This window comes from Osmerus mordax, chromosome 5 (assembly GCF_038355195.1).
Source record: "Osmerus mordax isolate fOsmMor3 chromosome 5, fOsmMor3.pri, whole genome shotgun sequence".
Taxonomy (NCBI): domain Eukaryota; kingdom Metazoa; phylum Chordata; class Actinopteri; order Osmeriformes; family Osmeridae; genus Osmerus; species Osmerus mordax.
This window is the reverse complement of record NC_090054.1, coordinates 2,550,934-2,566,941: the sequence shown is the minus strand read 5'-3', so window position 1 is coordinate 2,566,941 and position 16,008 is coordinate 2,550,934. Positions and strand designations below refer to the sequence as shown.

The 16,008-nt window shown below is 51.5% G+C and overlaps 1 protein-coding gene across 1 annotated transcript in view; it reads left to right on the top strand.

Moving 5' to 3' along the window:
- Positions 1–16,008, top strand: part of dst (dystonin) — a 141,118-nt gene that overhangs the window by 86,437 nt on the left and 38,673 nt on the right. The window contains 12 exon segments of the mRNA XM_067235813.1: positions 1,212–1,335; positions 1,898–2,106; positions 2,333–2,650; positions 3,095–3,261; positions 3,385–3,541; positions 4,265–4,397; positions 4,838–4,894; positions 6,023–6,258; positions 6,703–6,832; positions 7,991–8,190; positions 8,452–8,950; positions 9,102–10,570. Of these exon segments, the coding sequence (XP_067091914.1) occupies positions 1,212–1,335; positions 1,898–2,106; positions 2,333–2,650; positions 3,095–3,261; positions 3,385–3,541; positions 4,265–4,397; positions 4,838–4,894; positions 6,023–6,258; positions 6,703–6,832; positions 7,991–8,190; positions 8,452–8,950; positions 9,102–10,570 (3,699 nt within the window).

Below are 16,008 nucleotides of genomic sequence, written 5' to 3'. Positions count from 1 at the left end.
AGACTCTGCAGCTGCCTCACACTGTGAGTACCCCTGCCTCACACTGAGACTCTACCCCTGCCTCACACTGATACTCTACCCCTGTCTCACACTGAGACTCTACCCTTGCCTCACACTGAGACTCTGCAGTTGCCTCACACTGAGACTCTAACTCTGCCTCACATTGAGACTCTGCAGCTGCCTCACACTGTGAGTACCCCTGCCTCACACTGAGACTCTACCCCTGCCTCACACTGAGACTCTACCCCTGTCTCACACTGAGACTCTACCCTTGCCTCACACTGAGACTCTGCAGCTGCCTCACACTGTGACTCTACCCCTGCCTCACACTGAGACTCTGCAGCTGCCTCACACTGTGACTCTACCCCTGCCTCACACTGAGACTCTGCAGCTGCCTCACACTGAGACTCTACCCCTGCCTCACACTGAGACTCTGCAGCTGCCTCACACTGTGACTCTACCCCTGCCTCACACTGAGACTCTACCCCTGCCTCACACTGAGACTCTACCCCTGCCTCACACTGAGACTCTGCAGCTGTCTCACACTGTGACTCTACCCCTGCCTCACACTGAGACTCTGCAGCTGGCCCTGGACAGAGTGGAGAGAGAGACAGAGGGAGGGAGAGAAAGAGAGGTGGGGGGGACAAGGTAGAGAGTTAGGGAGAAGAAGAGAGACAGAGAGAGATAGAGGATCAGCGGGAGTGAGGGGATAGAGAGAGAGAGAGAGAGAGAGAGAGAGAGAGAGAGAGAGAGAGAGAGAGAGAGATAGAGAGATAGAGAGATAGAGGGATAGAGAGATAGAGAGATAGAGAGATAGAGAGATAGAGAAAGAGAGAAAGAGAGAGCTATATATGTAAAAGGAGAAGGTGAAAGAGCAAGAGAGAGTAATGTTTTCTAACCTGTCTCTCTGGAGTAGGAGGGAGTCAGAGGGTGGAGATATGAGGAGATAAGAGGCGCCTGAAACTGAAAAAGCAACACTGTGTCCTGGTTTAGCTTACTAATCACCCCAGAAAAATGCTGCCAAACACTGGGCATATACTGAACATTTTGCTTCTCAACAGTTAAAATCAAATCCCCAAATCTGTATACGCTAATAAGCAGTTTTTGATGTGAACTTACTTGGTGCTTAATGTTGTTTACTTAATAATCCCAGTACTCAACTATCATATTCGGATTCTCTGACCCTCCCTCCTCCCTCATCCCACCTCCAGGCTCTCCAAGGTCAAACCACGGGTCGCCAGATCGCCGTGGAGACGCTGTGCAAAACTGCTGATTCGCTGATCACCTCGGAGGGGGAGCTTTTATCCAATCTGGATGAGATCCAGGAGACAGTAGGTGAGGCGATGTCATGTCCTCTCCCCTGGTGCTGGTGTCACATGAGAAATACGTCACTCTAGCAAACAGTCAACAACACCCTGGGATTTCTTGGTGACCTCAACCTCAGCGAAATGGCAGTTGAGGAATTTGTCGTGAAACTGAGTTTCTGGAATGTTCCTGCATTATTTAACTTGTCCCTAAACATATTACTCTTGGCCCCCTCTCAGCTATTCTCTGTATGTGCTAAAGATAAATGCTAAGACTGTAACCCTTCCAATATTTTTGACCTTCGCTTAGAGGTGAATTTACAGAGCAGTCCATAGTACAAGACAGTTTTACTGTGATATGAATATTCATACATTACTGTACACAACGGCCCTGATTCCCACTGAAGAATGTCTGGTTCTTCAAGAATGTCAGTTTCGTTTTTGGGCCTTGGTAGACCTCGCATATCACAAATATGAACATGCGCGAAATATGACCAATTATTAGCACGTGGCTAGTCCCTTACCGACAAACCGTGTTTTCACCCACTGAGCTGACTGACAAACCTCGCATCCCTTCATCCCCGTGTGTCCAGCGGACATCTCAGAGAGATACGACAACCTGTCCAAGTCCGTGAGCGACCGCAACCAGAAGCTGCAGGGGACGCTGACGCGCTCGCTGAGCGTGCAGGACGGGCTGGACGAGATGCTGGGCTGGATGGAGGGGGTGGAGAAGAGCCTGGAGGAGGACGGCCGCGTGGCTCTGGACTCCGGGGCCATCGGAGACGCGCTCAGCAAGGAAACTGTATGTTCTGTCTGCGGCGTGACGCTTGGGATTGTGTTGTGATGTTTGACCCTTGGAATGACATCCCGTTTTTTCTTATATTTTCCCGTTTCTGAAGTTCGGTGAGACTAGCTTTAGTCGTTTAGGCATCAGCAAATAGGTATTCAATGAACAGAGTTAAAAAAACATAAAGTCCAAAAGTTAAGCAACAGCTCTAAAGCGTTCTGGTGTTCTGGTGTTCCTCCAGACTCGGGCGCAGGACATCTGCAGTCGTCAGAGCAGTGTCGACGCCATGAAGGCCAAGGTGAAGAAGTTCGAAGAGACGGCGGACCCGTCCGCGGCCGCCTCCATGCAGAGCAAGATGGCCGCCCTGACGCAGCGCTTCTCCTCCGTCCGCGGGCAGCACAAGCAGAAGATGGCCCGGCTGGAGAAGCTCATGGACAAGGTCGAGGAGTTTGAGATGGCCCAGGAGAAGGTGCAGAACTTTGTGGCGAAGCGCTCGCAGGAGCTGCTGGAAACGGACGGGCCGGGCAGGAACGTCAACGAGCTGTCCCAGCTGATGGAGGTAAACACCGTGGCAACACGCTCCTGCATCCTAGACGCTGACACATGATCTACAATATCAGCTCTCCTATCTCTCCTCATCTGTGGTCACAGTTCTTCCAGGGAGTCCTTATGACTCTGTTTAACTTTTCCTAAAGGAAACAATTCATTTGTCCATTACACTTAACAACTGTAAAGTGGACTCCTACATACTAAGACTAAATAAAACGTCAAAATGAAACTCTTTCAGGGATAAATGTGGCTTATCCTCAGTGGAGGATGTCATCCGAAATATCTTCCACATGAGGACAATAATACTGTGTTCATTTAGCAGATGTTTTTATCCAAAGTGACGTACGGCACATGGGCCGATCAGATATCCCCTCCCCTCGTAGCCATCTCTGCTGTGCTGTGTGCGTGTGCGTCTGTGCTTGTCGTGGTGTTGACGGGCCTCCTGTAATCTCAGGACACCAACGCAGAGCTGTCTGAGCATGCCCAGGACATGGAGAGGCTGCAGAGTCTGGCCTCGGAGCTGGCCGTCCTGGGGCCCCAGGGCAGCCAGGCCCACATCCACGCCAAGATGGACGCCCTCGCCAACACCTTCAACGCCTTCAAGGACACCGTGAGAGAAAAGTAATACTTTTTAAACCATCTTAACGCACGTTACATTTAGAGAGCACATATTCTATGATGGATTATGTATCGTACCTGTACAATGCGATATGTGACACCTGTGCTTGTCTTTGCGTTTTCCAGAGAGGAGGAAGTGACATCATGCCAGGACCAGCTGGGAGAGTTCAGGTCGGCAGCCTCGGCCCTCAGGATCTGGTTGGAGGAGACGGTGGAGAAGCTTCCTGCTCTCCAGCCAACCAGCAGCCAGCAGAGCCTGGCAAGGGACCTCCAGGAAGTGAACGTGAGTCATCGGCAGGCGGAAGGACTGGGGACTGATGACTTCACGGGTGTTTAGGCTGGGGAGAACCTGTTGGCGAGACGACTTCATTACAGTGTTATCCATCAGTGTCTTGCGATCTGTGATCCATCCTTTGTGCTCCATAAACTTTGGAAATATTTTTTTTTTATGGATTTCTCACGGAATTGCTGATGCTTAGTTGTTTTTCTGGTGTTCTACCCTGCCTGTAGAACCTCTAGTTGTCTAGAAAGTTAAGAAATAGTGTGTGTTGCAACAGAACACACTTTCATCATTCCAGTCCTGTTGTTTTTCGTGCCAAAGTGATGGAAAATGAATTACAACATAGGGTCGTGAATATCTCCAGTGATTACTTCCATTCAGAGAGACACTGTCAGATAAACTAGGATGTCACTGTAAATAGGTCAGACATCAAAGAATTATACACAGTCCATTTGATGCTCAAAAACTCATCATCGTATTAAACTATTTCCTTAATGCAATGAGGAAAATAACAGGGGAGGTTTGAATTAATGAGGACTCCAGATTGACGGAATTTCCCCCAGAGATGGATTATTTTGTCTGGTGTTTTAAATAAGTTCTTGTTTGGTCATGTCTCTCAGAATAACGCACAGACAAAAGCATTCAGTGTTGTCTCATTCCAAGTATGAAAATGGTTGTGTTCTCTGGAAGCTCTTGTGTGAATCTGCCTGATTGGTCTGTCCTCAGGGCTTGCTGGAGGAGTGGGACTCCAAGGGGCCTGCAGTCCAGGACATAAACACCAAGGGATCTGCCCTGTGTACCCTCATCAGTGTTCTCACATCTCCTGCCAAGACCAAGAGCAAGACGGCACACAAGTCAGGTACACTAGGAGACACGCATACTCTCCAGACACACACACACACACACACACACACTCTCTTTCTCTCTCTCTCTCTCTCTCTCTCTCTCTCTCTCTCTCTCTCTCTCTCTCTCTCTCTCTCTCTCTCTCTCTCTCTCGCTTGGTTTTTGAGTCAGTTAAAAGCTATGCCAGCATGCTTGTTTGGCTAGGCTGATCTCACTAACTATGCACTGTTGTTTGATCTGGACAATACAGCTGACGTAGACTCAATGAGACAAGCCAACTGAAAGAGTAATGACTACATGAGAGTTCTGAATGAAGATGTTAATATGACCATGAACCCTGCTGTGATGGCCAACGGAAAGGTCATCCAAGTGCCAGAAACCTAAGCGTAGAAGAGTTTGTTGCTGCTTGTCGTCAATCTTGGTGAATGAGCGTTAACTTGTGTGTTTCTGCATCAGCTGTTACTAACGGTAACGGTGGAGGGTCTGGAAGCCACGCCTACCTAACCAATAAAGGTAAACATTTAGACTCGTCCTGTGTGTTGTGGTGAGAATGTGTAAACACCGTGTTCCAGGTCTGCATGCGACCATAACAACCTCTCCTAACAGAGCTGTAAATCCAGAAGCTTCTGGGTTGCAGTGTTACTCACGACTCATGGACAGCACTGCCTCTAGGGCACCATAAGGCCTGCACCCTGTTATAGCACTGCCTCTAGGGCACCATAAGGCCTGCACCCTGTTATAGCACTGCCTCTAGGGCACCATAAGGCCTGCACCCTGTTATAGCACTGCCTCTAGGGCACCATAAGGCCTGCACCCTGTTATAGCACTGCCTCTAGTGCACCATAAGGCCTGCACCCTGTTATAGCACTGCCTCTAGGGCACCATAAGGCCTGCACCCTGTTATAGCACTGCCTCTAGGGCACCATAAGGCCTGCACCCTGTTATAGCACTGCCTCTAGGGCACCATAAGGCCTGCACCCTGTTATAGCACTGCCTCTAGGGCACCATAAGGCCTGCACCCTGTTATAGCACTGCCTCTAGGGCACCATAAGGCCTGCACCCTGTTATAGCACTGCCTCTAGTGCACCATAAGGCCTGCACCCTGTTATAGCACTGCCTCTAGGGCACCATAAGGCCTGCACCCTGTTATAGCACTGCCTCTAGGGCACCATAAGGCCTGCACCCTGTTATAGCACTGCCTCTAGGGCACCATAAGGCCTGCACCCTGTTATAGCACTGCCTCTAGGGCACCATAAGGCCTGCACCCTGTTATAGCACAGTCCTCTGTTGTAGTAGCCGTTAGCTCTTGGTACTATCTCACTTGATATCATGATATATGCCGAGTGGTCTTACTTTATATCACGGTGAATTCTGCACCTTGTCATCACACCTCGTATCTTAATCCTGTATCTGCTAGTGGCCTTTGGAATTACAATATGTCATTCTACCTTTCTGTGATATGTTTTTTGTGTTAGTTGTTTGTGAATGGATTGTATGTCCTGCTGGCTTTGCAACACATTTCCCCTCGGGGGATAATAAAGACTACCTTACCTTAATCCACTTGTAGTCCCCCCGCCCTCTACCCTAGTCTGTCCCTCTGGATGCCTGTAACCCGCTGTGCGTGCCCTGCCCCCCCCCCAGAGCTGATGGTGGTGCAGCAGGACGTGACCTCCATCAACGAGGGCTACGGGGCGCTGGGCCAGAGGCTGAGGAGCCGGGCCGCTGAGCTGGGAGGCCTGGCCCAGCAGGTCCAGGAGGCCCAGCAAGAGGCCCAGGACATGATCGCCTGGCTGAGGGACGCTAAGACCAGCGCGGACGCCTGGAAGGCAGGGGCCGCAGAGAAGCAGTCGGTGAAGATGCAGCTGGAGCAGCAGAAGGTAGGGGTCGGGGGTCAGGGGTCGAGGGTCGGGGGTCAGGGATGCTGGAGCATGTTCAAGTTCAAGTATTTTATTGTCAGGTGCACAGAACAACAAAAGGTCAGACTGGGCACTGAAATTCTTAAGACAAGACAACGCAAAGCAACCTGGCATAACATAACATATAAGTAGTCAGAATGTGAGTGATGAGGGCGGGTGTGATGCGGATGTGCTGCGGATTAGCCCCACCTACAATTTGAAAATAGATCCAGATTTAGATCCAGCGCTACTATAGATTTTAGAGTTACAGTTGGACATAATCTCTCTCTGGGTAATGCGCAGTAGAATACCGCCAAGGCGTCGAATGAGGGGTCTGCAGCTGAACCTTGCTTCTTAGGAAGCTCAAACACAGTAGAAGTGTGTCAGGCCTGGTTTGAGACGCCTTCCTCTGTCTCCTGCCCGCAGGCCTTTGAGGAAGACATCGCTCGGAAGAAGGAACATCTTCAGAGCCTGAGGGAGAAGCTGCACCAGCTGATAGAGAAGCATCCGGACTCACCTGAAGCTGCCCAGTGGAAGCAGACGCTGGCACAGATAGGTATGTCTGCTCTGACTGGATACTCTCACTGAGGTATCCACAGATAGGTATGTCTGCTCTGACTGGATACTCTCACAGAGGTATCCACAGATAGGTACTTCTGCTCTGACTGGATACTCTCACTGAGGTATCCACAGATAGGTACTTCTGCTCTGACTGGATACTCTCACTGAGGTATCCACAGATAGGTACTTCTGCTCTGACTGGATACTCTCACTGAGGTATCCACAGATAGGTACTTCTGCTCTGACTGGATACTCTCACTGAGGTATCCACAGATAGGTACTTCTGCTCTGACTGGATACTCTCACTGAGGTATCCACAGATAGGTACTTCTGCTCTGACTGGATACTCTCACCGAAACGTTGCTGGAACTGGTTACTGGCGCCACATATTACGGATGCAAGAGTGCGCGGGAGTCACATATTTCAGCTGGTTGACAAAGCCCTGAGTGATAGGACTGGACTGGAGAATCCTCCCAGTTTTACCACTCAGCCAGCCAGAGATACCCTGGACCTAGTCCAAACCTCCCTCTGTCGCTACGACCAGGAGAAGAGAGTATCTCTTTAGATAGGTCTTCATCTCTCCCCACTTGGCGCTTGTTGGCACCTGAGCTCTGGGCGTTGGGTAAGAGGTGAAGTAAAGGCAGAAGATGTGGGGGGGTGTGGTGCTGACTGATGTCGACTGGCGCTGAGGGAGTGTGAAAGGATCCAGACACAGGAAGCTCTCCCCTAATGTTCGACTGCGATGTTATTTGGTCTTCGTCTTCCATCACAAGTCATGTAACTTCAAGAAAGCACATTATCACTCAACACTGATGCACATGTTGCATCAATGCTTCTCTTGCATCGGTAGAGCAGATGCATAGAATTGGATACATGAGAGTGATGTCACTGCCTGTACCTGTACGTATACCTTTACCTGTAGCTGTATCTCTACCTGTACCTCTACCAGTACCTGTACCTCTACCAGTACCTGTACCTTTACCTGTACCTCTAGCATTACCTCTACCTGTACCTCTACCTGTACCCCCACTTCTACCTGTACCTTTATCTGTACTTCTTACCGTACCTGTACCAGTACCTCTAGCTGTACCTGTGCCTGTACGTGTCCCCATGCCTCTACTTGTACCTGAGCCTGAGCTTGCGTCCTGGTCAGATGCGGGGTGGGCGGAGGTGAGCGGGTGCGTGGTGGACAGGAAGCAGACCCTGGAGCAGTCCAGCAGGAACATGGACGTGTTCCAGAGCTCTGAGCCGCAGCTTCGCCAGTGGCTGTGTGAGAAGGAGCTGATGATGAAGGTGCTGGGACCGGTGTCTGTGGACCCCAACATGCTCAACACGCAGAAACAGCAAGTCCAGGTACTGGAGGAACCAAACACTGGGGTGTAGAATGGTGGAACATATGCTGTACGATACCGAGGGCAGTTTTCAAATGTCCACATTGAGGTCAAACGTATTTAAATGCATGTTTGTGGAAATCCTCCACTGAATGCCCCTCATCGGCCTACAGTAGGCCTCTCTAGTCTGCGACCTAACGGGTGTTCATCCAGGTTCGGAGCATTATCAATTACCAGTATCTCTCTTTAAAGCGATATCAAATTCTGCTATACTTCACTTTAGATCCTCCAGAACGAGTTTGAGAGCCGCAGGCCCCAGTACGAGCAGCTCACCCAGGCTGCCTCCTGCCTCCTGGGGTCCACCGCCGAGGAGGACCCCCCCGGAGCCAAGCAGGTCAGGGAGCAGCTGGCCGGCGTCACCCACAAGTGGCAAGGCCTGACCGGGCAGCTGGGCCAGCGAGCCGGCCTGATCGACCAGGCGGTGGGGAAGTCGGGCCGCTTCCAGGAGCTGCTGAGAAGCTTGGGCGAGAGCGCCGCCCTGCTGGAGAGCCGCCTGGGCGGCCAGCAGGCCCTCAGCTCCCAGCCCGACGTGGTGAAGCAGCAGCTGGAGGAGGCCGGGGCCATCTCTGCCCAGCTGAGGGAGGAGAGGAAGAGGCTGAGGGAGGCCGAGGGCCTGTGCTCAGAACTGGCGGGCCTGGTGACTGAGGAGTACCTCAGGGCAGACTTGACCAGGCAGCTGGAGAGTGTCACCAAGCCCTTCAAACAGCTGGAGGACAAAACAGGTGAGGTGTTGCTTGACAGCAGGAAATTAAACTGTTTTGTGAGGTAAAAGGGCTTTTTGTTTGTCTTCTCCCTATATTGGCTTGATGTTGTTGGTTAGCGCCGGCTCCCACATTCACACCTCTGTGCTCATCCACTCTAATTCCTCCTCAGGGAAGCGAATCCAGCTGCTCAACTCAGCCTTCGCCAGCTCCCAGCAGTTCCACCAGACCTCCAAAGACTTCCAGGGCTGGCTGGACCAGCAGATCCAGGAACAGGCCAAGCCCCAGACTGTCTCAGCCAGGGTCGAGGCCCTCCGCCTGGGCTTGGAGGAGCACAGCGCCCTCCAGATGGCCCTGAAGAACCAGGAGGAGCCTTACTGCACCCTGGTGAGGGAAGGAGAGACCTTGCTCCAGACCACGGACGGTGCAGAGAAGGTGGCTCTGCAGGGCCAGCTCTCCGCCCTGCGCTCCAACTGGGAAGAGGTGAAGAGGAACTCTGGAGACAGAGCGGACAAGCTCCACGCGGCTCTGCAGAGGGCCCAGAAGTACCAGGAGCATGCCGAGAAGCTGAGCTCCTGGGTGCAGGAGTGCGAGGCCAGGCAGGGCCTGGTCCGCCTCAGCTGCGACCCCGCGGAGGTGGAGGGCTCCATCTCCCAGCTGAAGGCAATCCAGAAGGACGTGGACAAACACCAGGGCAAGCTGGAGCAGCTGAGCGCCGACGCCGACGGCCTCCTGGAGGTGGCCAACGCCGACACGGACGCCGTCCGGGAGGAGAGGGCGGCGATCGTCCGCGGCGTGGACAAGGTGACGGAGGAGCTGCAGAGCAAGAGGGAGTCCCTGGAGAAGATCTCCCAGAGGATCAGAGAGTTCCAGGACACTCAGAGAGAGGCCAGGGCTCACCTGGAAGGGGCCAAGAAGCAGCTGGATAGCCACGCCTCGCTGGGTGTCCAGGCCTACAGCAACAAGAACCTGACCAGCATGAAGGCCAAGCAGGGCAGCCTGGGCACCGTGCAGGGCCAGGTGGAGCACCTGAAGAGCCTGGCCCAGGGCCTGGTGGTGGAGGTCCCGGAGGCCGAGGGGGTCACGGACCTGCTCCTGCAGGCCGACAGCCTGGAGAAGGAGCACTCGTCGCTCAGCAAAGATGTGGACCACGCCTGCTCCGCCATGGAGGCCAAGCTCCAGGGCATCGGCCAGTTCCAGAGCAGCATCCGCGAGATGTTCACCCGCTTCTCCGACCTGGACGACGAGCTGGACGGCCTGGCGCCCGTGGCCCGTGACCGGGGCGCCCTGAGAGAGCAGCGAGACGCCGTCCAGGACTTCCTGGCCAAGCTCCGGGAGCTGATGACCAACACGGACAACGCTGGCGACAGCTGCAGGAAGATGATGGAGGCCGAGGCCTCGCCTGACCTGCTGGGGCTGAAGAGGGATCTGGACGCCCTGAGCAAACAGTGCAGCAAGCTGCAGGAGAGGGCCAGGAGCAGGGCTGGGCAGGTGGACAGCACCCTGGCCAGGCTGGATGAGCTCTACTCCAACCTGCAGCAGTTCAAGCTGAGGCTGGGAGAGGCGGAAGGCAAGGAGGACTCGCAGGGGGTCGTCGGCATGGAGACAGAGGTCATCAACCAGCAGCTGGAAGCCTTCAAGGTCAGAGGTCATTTTTGTAAAGCTTTTAAAAGTGGACATGTCACCAGAAAAACCCTATAACACTGTTATGAACACATAGATCTAGACCTGGACTTAGAATAAGTAACATTTCCTGTTTTTTGAGTCTTGTTTCTTGCTACCCTATTTGATGGCTGGTAAAACGATCCGAGCGCTGTGCTGGGAGGGGGAGGGGAGGGGGAGGGGGGAACCCCCTGTCAGGCTGTGTGTGGTTGACAGTGTGTCATGGTGTCTTGTAACGCCCACACATGTGGTCCCATTGTGCTGGGGAGGTGTGATTTACACCTGATGACCCAGCTCTGCCAGAGAGAGAGATGAGCCTCACACCCTTCACCACGCTAGCCCCAGCAGGCACCAGCCACTTTCCCACAACAACAACCCTCGATGTAGGAGCGCTCATGTATCACGACAGCCTGGGCTCCCTCCAGTTGGTACCCTTCGATTGAACGGGATCGCTTTTTTTTTCGAATTTAGTTCCTTTTGATTGATTCCTTTCGATGAAACTCGATTCCTTTTAATTGATTCCATTTAATCAACGGGTTCCCTTCATTTGATGTCAGTTATCTTCAGTCAGGTTTATTCAGGTCTGAACCGTCCTTCCCTAAACTGAAGTCATACGCTCGTAGAGCTAAGCTCTCTCTCAGCGCCTCAGTACATGACCTGAGCACAGCACATCATCCTTCAGCAATACAATCTGTTTGTGTCTGACACCCTCCTGTTTCACCTGGGGCGCTCAGTGTGAGACTCCTATAACCTGCCTACTGACCAAAACATGCATCTCATGCACACATAATGTTACACAGTTAGTGATTCAATTGGGTTCATGATGAAATATGATAAGCATGTGTTCATTTAGCAGGTTTTTAAGGCTGACACGTGTATCCACAGCGATGGACAGGGTCAGGGTACCTCCCTGTGTCAGACAACATATGTAGGTGCCTTCCACTGTCATGTGTAGGGGCAGTTCTGAGTTCTGTGCCTGTTGAGGTTCCTGTGAAGCCAGGCCTATAGCAGGTGTAGGTATGGGCACTGTGTTCTACCCAGTTTGAACCAGTGGCAGTGTTGACAGCAGGGGGAACTGGATGGTTGGGGGGCTGGGTGGTTGGGGGTTTGGGGGGCTGGATGGTTGGGGGTTGGGGGGCCAGCTGGGTGTCAGTGGGGGGTGAGTGTGCCCCATGTGAGGGAGCTGGTAGCCACACTTGCCTTTCTCTCTGTCTCTCTCTCTCTCTTTAAATCTCTCTCTTTCTCTCACACACACACACACACACACACTCTCTCTCTGGGGGCAGGGGTGAGCTTGGCAAGACAATGTTTGTCTAGTCATTGTTTTCGGTGAGAGTGTAAAAAGTGCTTTGTTTCATCATCAAGCCCAGCAGCAGGGCTGATTGGCTGCTCTGTTCTGGCAGCATCTGCTTCTCACAGCTGCTCAAGAAACTGCCTTTTGACAGAGAGCTGTGTTGGTGAAAGTGAGTGATGGCTGTTTAATACCATCCAGCCTAAGAGGGTTAGGCTCCTGGAAACAATGACAAACTGCTGAAACGCAGACCCCTTCAGCTAATGGACAGACACCTGGTAGCATACTTTATGAAGCCATTTTCACGTATGCAGAAATGTAAGCCTTAGATTTGGAACTATGCTTCACTGCAGTTATGCGTGGTAGTTGTACACAGTGACTGTTCATAGCTGTTCAAGACTGTCCAGAGGTTGTGTTGCAGTGGAGGGCGGGAGGGGGGTGGAGGCCTCAGTGGGGATGCTGATATGGTCTGGGGTGTGTGGCCTGCACACTGGTCCATGAAGAGGTTGAAGGCCAGATGGTCATGAGAACATATGGTCTTGAAGAGAAGAGGAATGCCAAAGTTTCAAGTTTCCACCTCACCCCTATGATAGACTTGCCCTAACAATCTCACCCATACAGACATCATCCATAAAAACCTCCTCCTTACTGAAACATCAGCTTTGTTAAAAAAAAAGAGCCGCTTCTTAACAAGCAAACCGAGTATTTAGATATGATATATGATAAACCGGTTGTCAATTTGCCCATGTCAGTTTCTCTCTCTCTCTCTCTCTCTCTCTCTCTCTCTCTCTCTCTCTCTCTCTCTCTCTCTCTTTTTGGACCTCCTCCAGGGGCATCATTGTGTCAGCAAATATCCAGGCTGTTGTTGGAGTATCAGTTTGGATAAAGAAGGGGTAGCCATTACACCGACTTATAGCCAGATATAAAACCCTCTGGAAGCCAATGAATTCCTGTGTTGTAGTGAGAGGATTGACCTATATTAGGATGAGGCATTGCTAAAATGGTGGTTATTTATTTTATAGGCTCAGAGTATTACGACGACACAATGCATGCGCTGCACGACACACATCCACGCACAAATATAGGCCAGAGGAATTTAAATTTGGTCATGTTGATGTTAATCTCTGTAGTCATAATAAGCAGGTCATGAGCTGCTACCATTTCCCATACAAATTCAGTTACAGTTTGTGATTTAAATTTTTTGCAAAATACAGACATATACAAGTATCCAGTAAAGAACAGGAATTATTTAAATCTGTGATTGTGTTACGTGGTTTAAAGGGGTGTGCCATCCCAGAATAATCTGAAGTTGTTGCCTAGCAACGTGTTTCTTGACTGTTGTTTCCAGGATGCCATTGTCCTTGTGGGGCAGGGAGCATACCCCACACTCAGCTGCTAGCGGAAAATCCCCATTGTACTCATTCATAACACCTCTACAGCTAGTCTGCTACCCCCTCCTCCTTTTAGCACCCTAAGACCTCGCACTAGCTGACTGTTCAGACGTTGATGAGAAGGTAGAGGAGAGTTAGGTGACTGCTGCAGACAGAACATCCGTACTTGTGGTGATGGGGGGTCAGATGGCTGAGCGGTTAGGGAGTCGGGATAGTAATCTGAAGGTCGCCAGTTCGATTCCCCGCCGTGCCAAATAACGTTGTGTACTTGGGCAAGGCACTTCACCCTACTTGCCTCCGGGGGAATGTCCCTGTACTTACTGTAAGTCGCTCTGGATAAGAGCGTCTGCTAAATGATTAAATGTAAATTTAGGTTGCTAGTCTTTCTTCTGCCTCTCTGAGCGTCGAGGGACTGCTGGTTGTGTTGGCAGCGAAGAGGAAACGCTCCGAGGCAGAGCTGGTCAGGGTGCTCTGACGCTGGCTTTCTAAAAGTTTAGGACTGGACGGCCCGGGGCTGGACGGCCCGAGGCTGGACGGCCCGAGGCTGGACGGCCCGAGGCTGGACGGCCCGAGGCTGGACTCTGAGGAAGAAAGAGAAGTGAAGGACAGAGAGGAAGAGAACGACAGAAAAAAAAGAATGAATACAAGTACAAAGAAGTCAAATGAAAGAGAGAAAGATCCTTCTTCTTTTCTCTCCCATGCGCTTTTCTTCACTGCGTTTGACGAGTACAACTTTCCGCCCCCAAGACATGACTTCACTGTAGTGGGTGGGTGGATCCCCTGGCAGTAATGAGCCAGGAGTCTTAGACAGGCACGCAATCTGCTGGGGGTCGAAGGAGAGAGGACGTGTCTGGCCGTCCTTTTCATCTCAGACATGACCTCAGAAACTCGCCTGATTTCAAAGAAGAATTTCTTCTCCCTGAATCATGGATGTTCCTGGACGAGAAGGTGATGTGTAGAGCCCCTGGCAACACCACAACAATTGGTCTACTTACTGTCATAATAGCAGGTCCCTGAGCAATAACATGAAACCTGGTGTTTGTACCAGCAACTCTGGTTTCGGGCTAACTCTGACATGCTAGGAAGCGGGGAACTTTTCACGTGTGGTAATTGTGTTGCGTGTTTCCCTGGGGGCGTTTGTTACTGGCACACTGCTCTTGGCTTGTCAGCTGCTGTAGAACAAAGGCCAGACGTCCACGCACGCCTTGAGAGCTATGTTGAGGATCCTTTCAGTGAAACCTTTGTTCGCTTCATTGATAATGGTTTCATTTAATGCACTTCCATTGTCGGAGTGACTGATGAGCCATGCACTTGAAAGGGTTCTTTTCTTTTTTCTTTGGCACACAGTTGTCACAAAGAAATGTATCCCCTCGACAACCTTTGGTATGAGTCGTTCTCTTGGAAAGCATGACTCATGCAAGATCATTTTGCGCTGCGTGTGAAAAGCATAGTGGAGGCCTGTCGGGCTGTATCAAGGAGCAAAGATACACGATCTTTATCATTCAACAAAATTACGAGTCTCTTTCTATAGAAAGCCCTTGTCAAAAACATGGAATATACTGGATGGGACTTGACATTCTGTTCAGTGAGAGGAAGCGGCCAGTGACCCAGCTTTAACCCTGCGAATGAAGAGCAGGAGAAAACTGAACTTTCCAAAAAAATTCGCCAGGATTTCGTCTGAATTCAGTGCTGCAGATCCTTCACCCAAAGCCTCTCAGATTTCCTTAACCTCTTACACGTATCTCTGCCAGCTTCCCCTATCTCCTCTGCTCCCCGCCCCTCCCTTCTTAAGACATAGACCATCTCCTCTCTTTTAAAAAGCTTGCCCTGGTGGAGACAGATTAGGAAATACAAATGGATTCCTGTCACTATTTCTCCATCTCCTGCTCTCCTCCCTGTCCGGTTGGTGTCAGTACAGAGCCCAGTGTCTCCACACGCTCCTGGCTGAGCTGCCAGTGTTAGATTACCTACAACCCACACATCCCTCCACATTCCACAGTAATTAACAATATCTACAGGGTCCACAGCAACTGTCCACACAGCAATACGTCAGCACCATCACACGGAGAGAGAGAGAGAGAGAGAACAAGAGAGAGAGCGAGAGAGAAAGAGAGAGAGAGAACGAAAGAAGAGAGAGAGAGAGAGAGACAGAGAGAGAACGAGAGCAGAAGCAAGAGAAGGAGGAGGGAAGAGAGATGTTGGAGGGGGGAGAGAGGAAAGGAAAAAACACTGTCTCATTCGGCATTGTGTGACGTCATCAAAGTGGGAACTGTATCCTGGTTTTTATTTTTTCTGTGGAGAAAAGCTGGTGTACCCCTCCCCTCCACCTCCCTCCCCTCCACCTCCCTCCCCTCCCCGGTCACACAGAGAAGGAGAGAGGGCAGGGAGCATGGTGCCAGGACAGAAGATGACTAAGAAGTTAAGTCATCTGGACCATAGAGACAGGAGGGGGGGAATTAGAAAGATAGAGAGGGAGAAAGAGAGAGAGAGAAAAAAAAAAGGGTCAGCCGCTCACCAATCAGCATGTGCCGTAGTGGCCCTGAGCACGAATGGATCTGTGGCAGATGTTGGTCGGCATAATGAGTAGGGGCGGGGCTTGTATCCGTGTGTGCCAGAAGGGAGTCTGTCTGTCATTGGAGGGGGAAGTAGCATAGGGGCAGGAGGCAACCAGGAGCACCGACTGCTCTCTCTCTCTCCCCCACACACACTCCCATACACACACAGGACACAGCCCT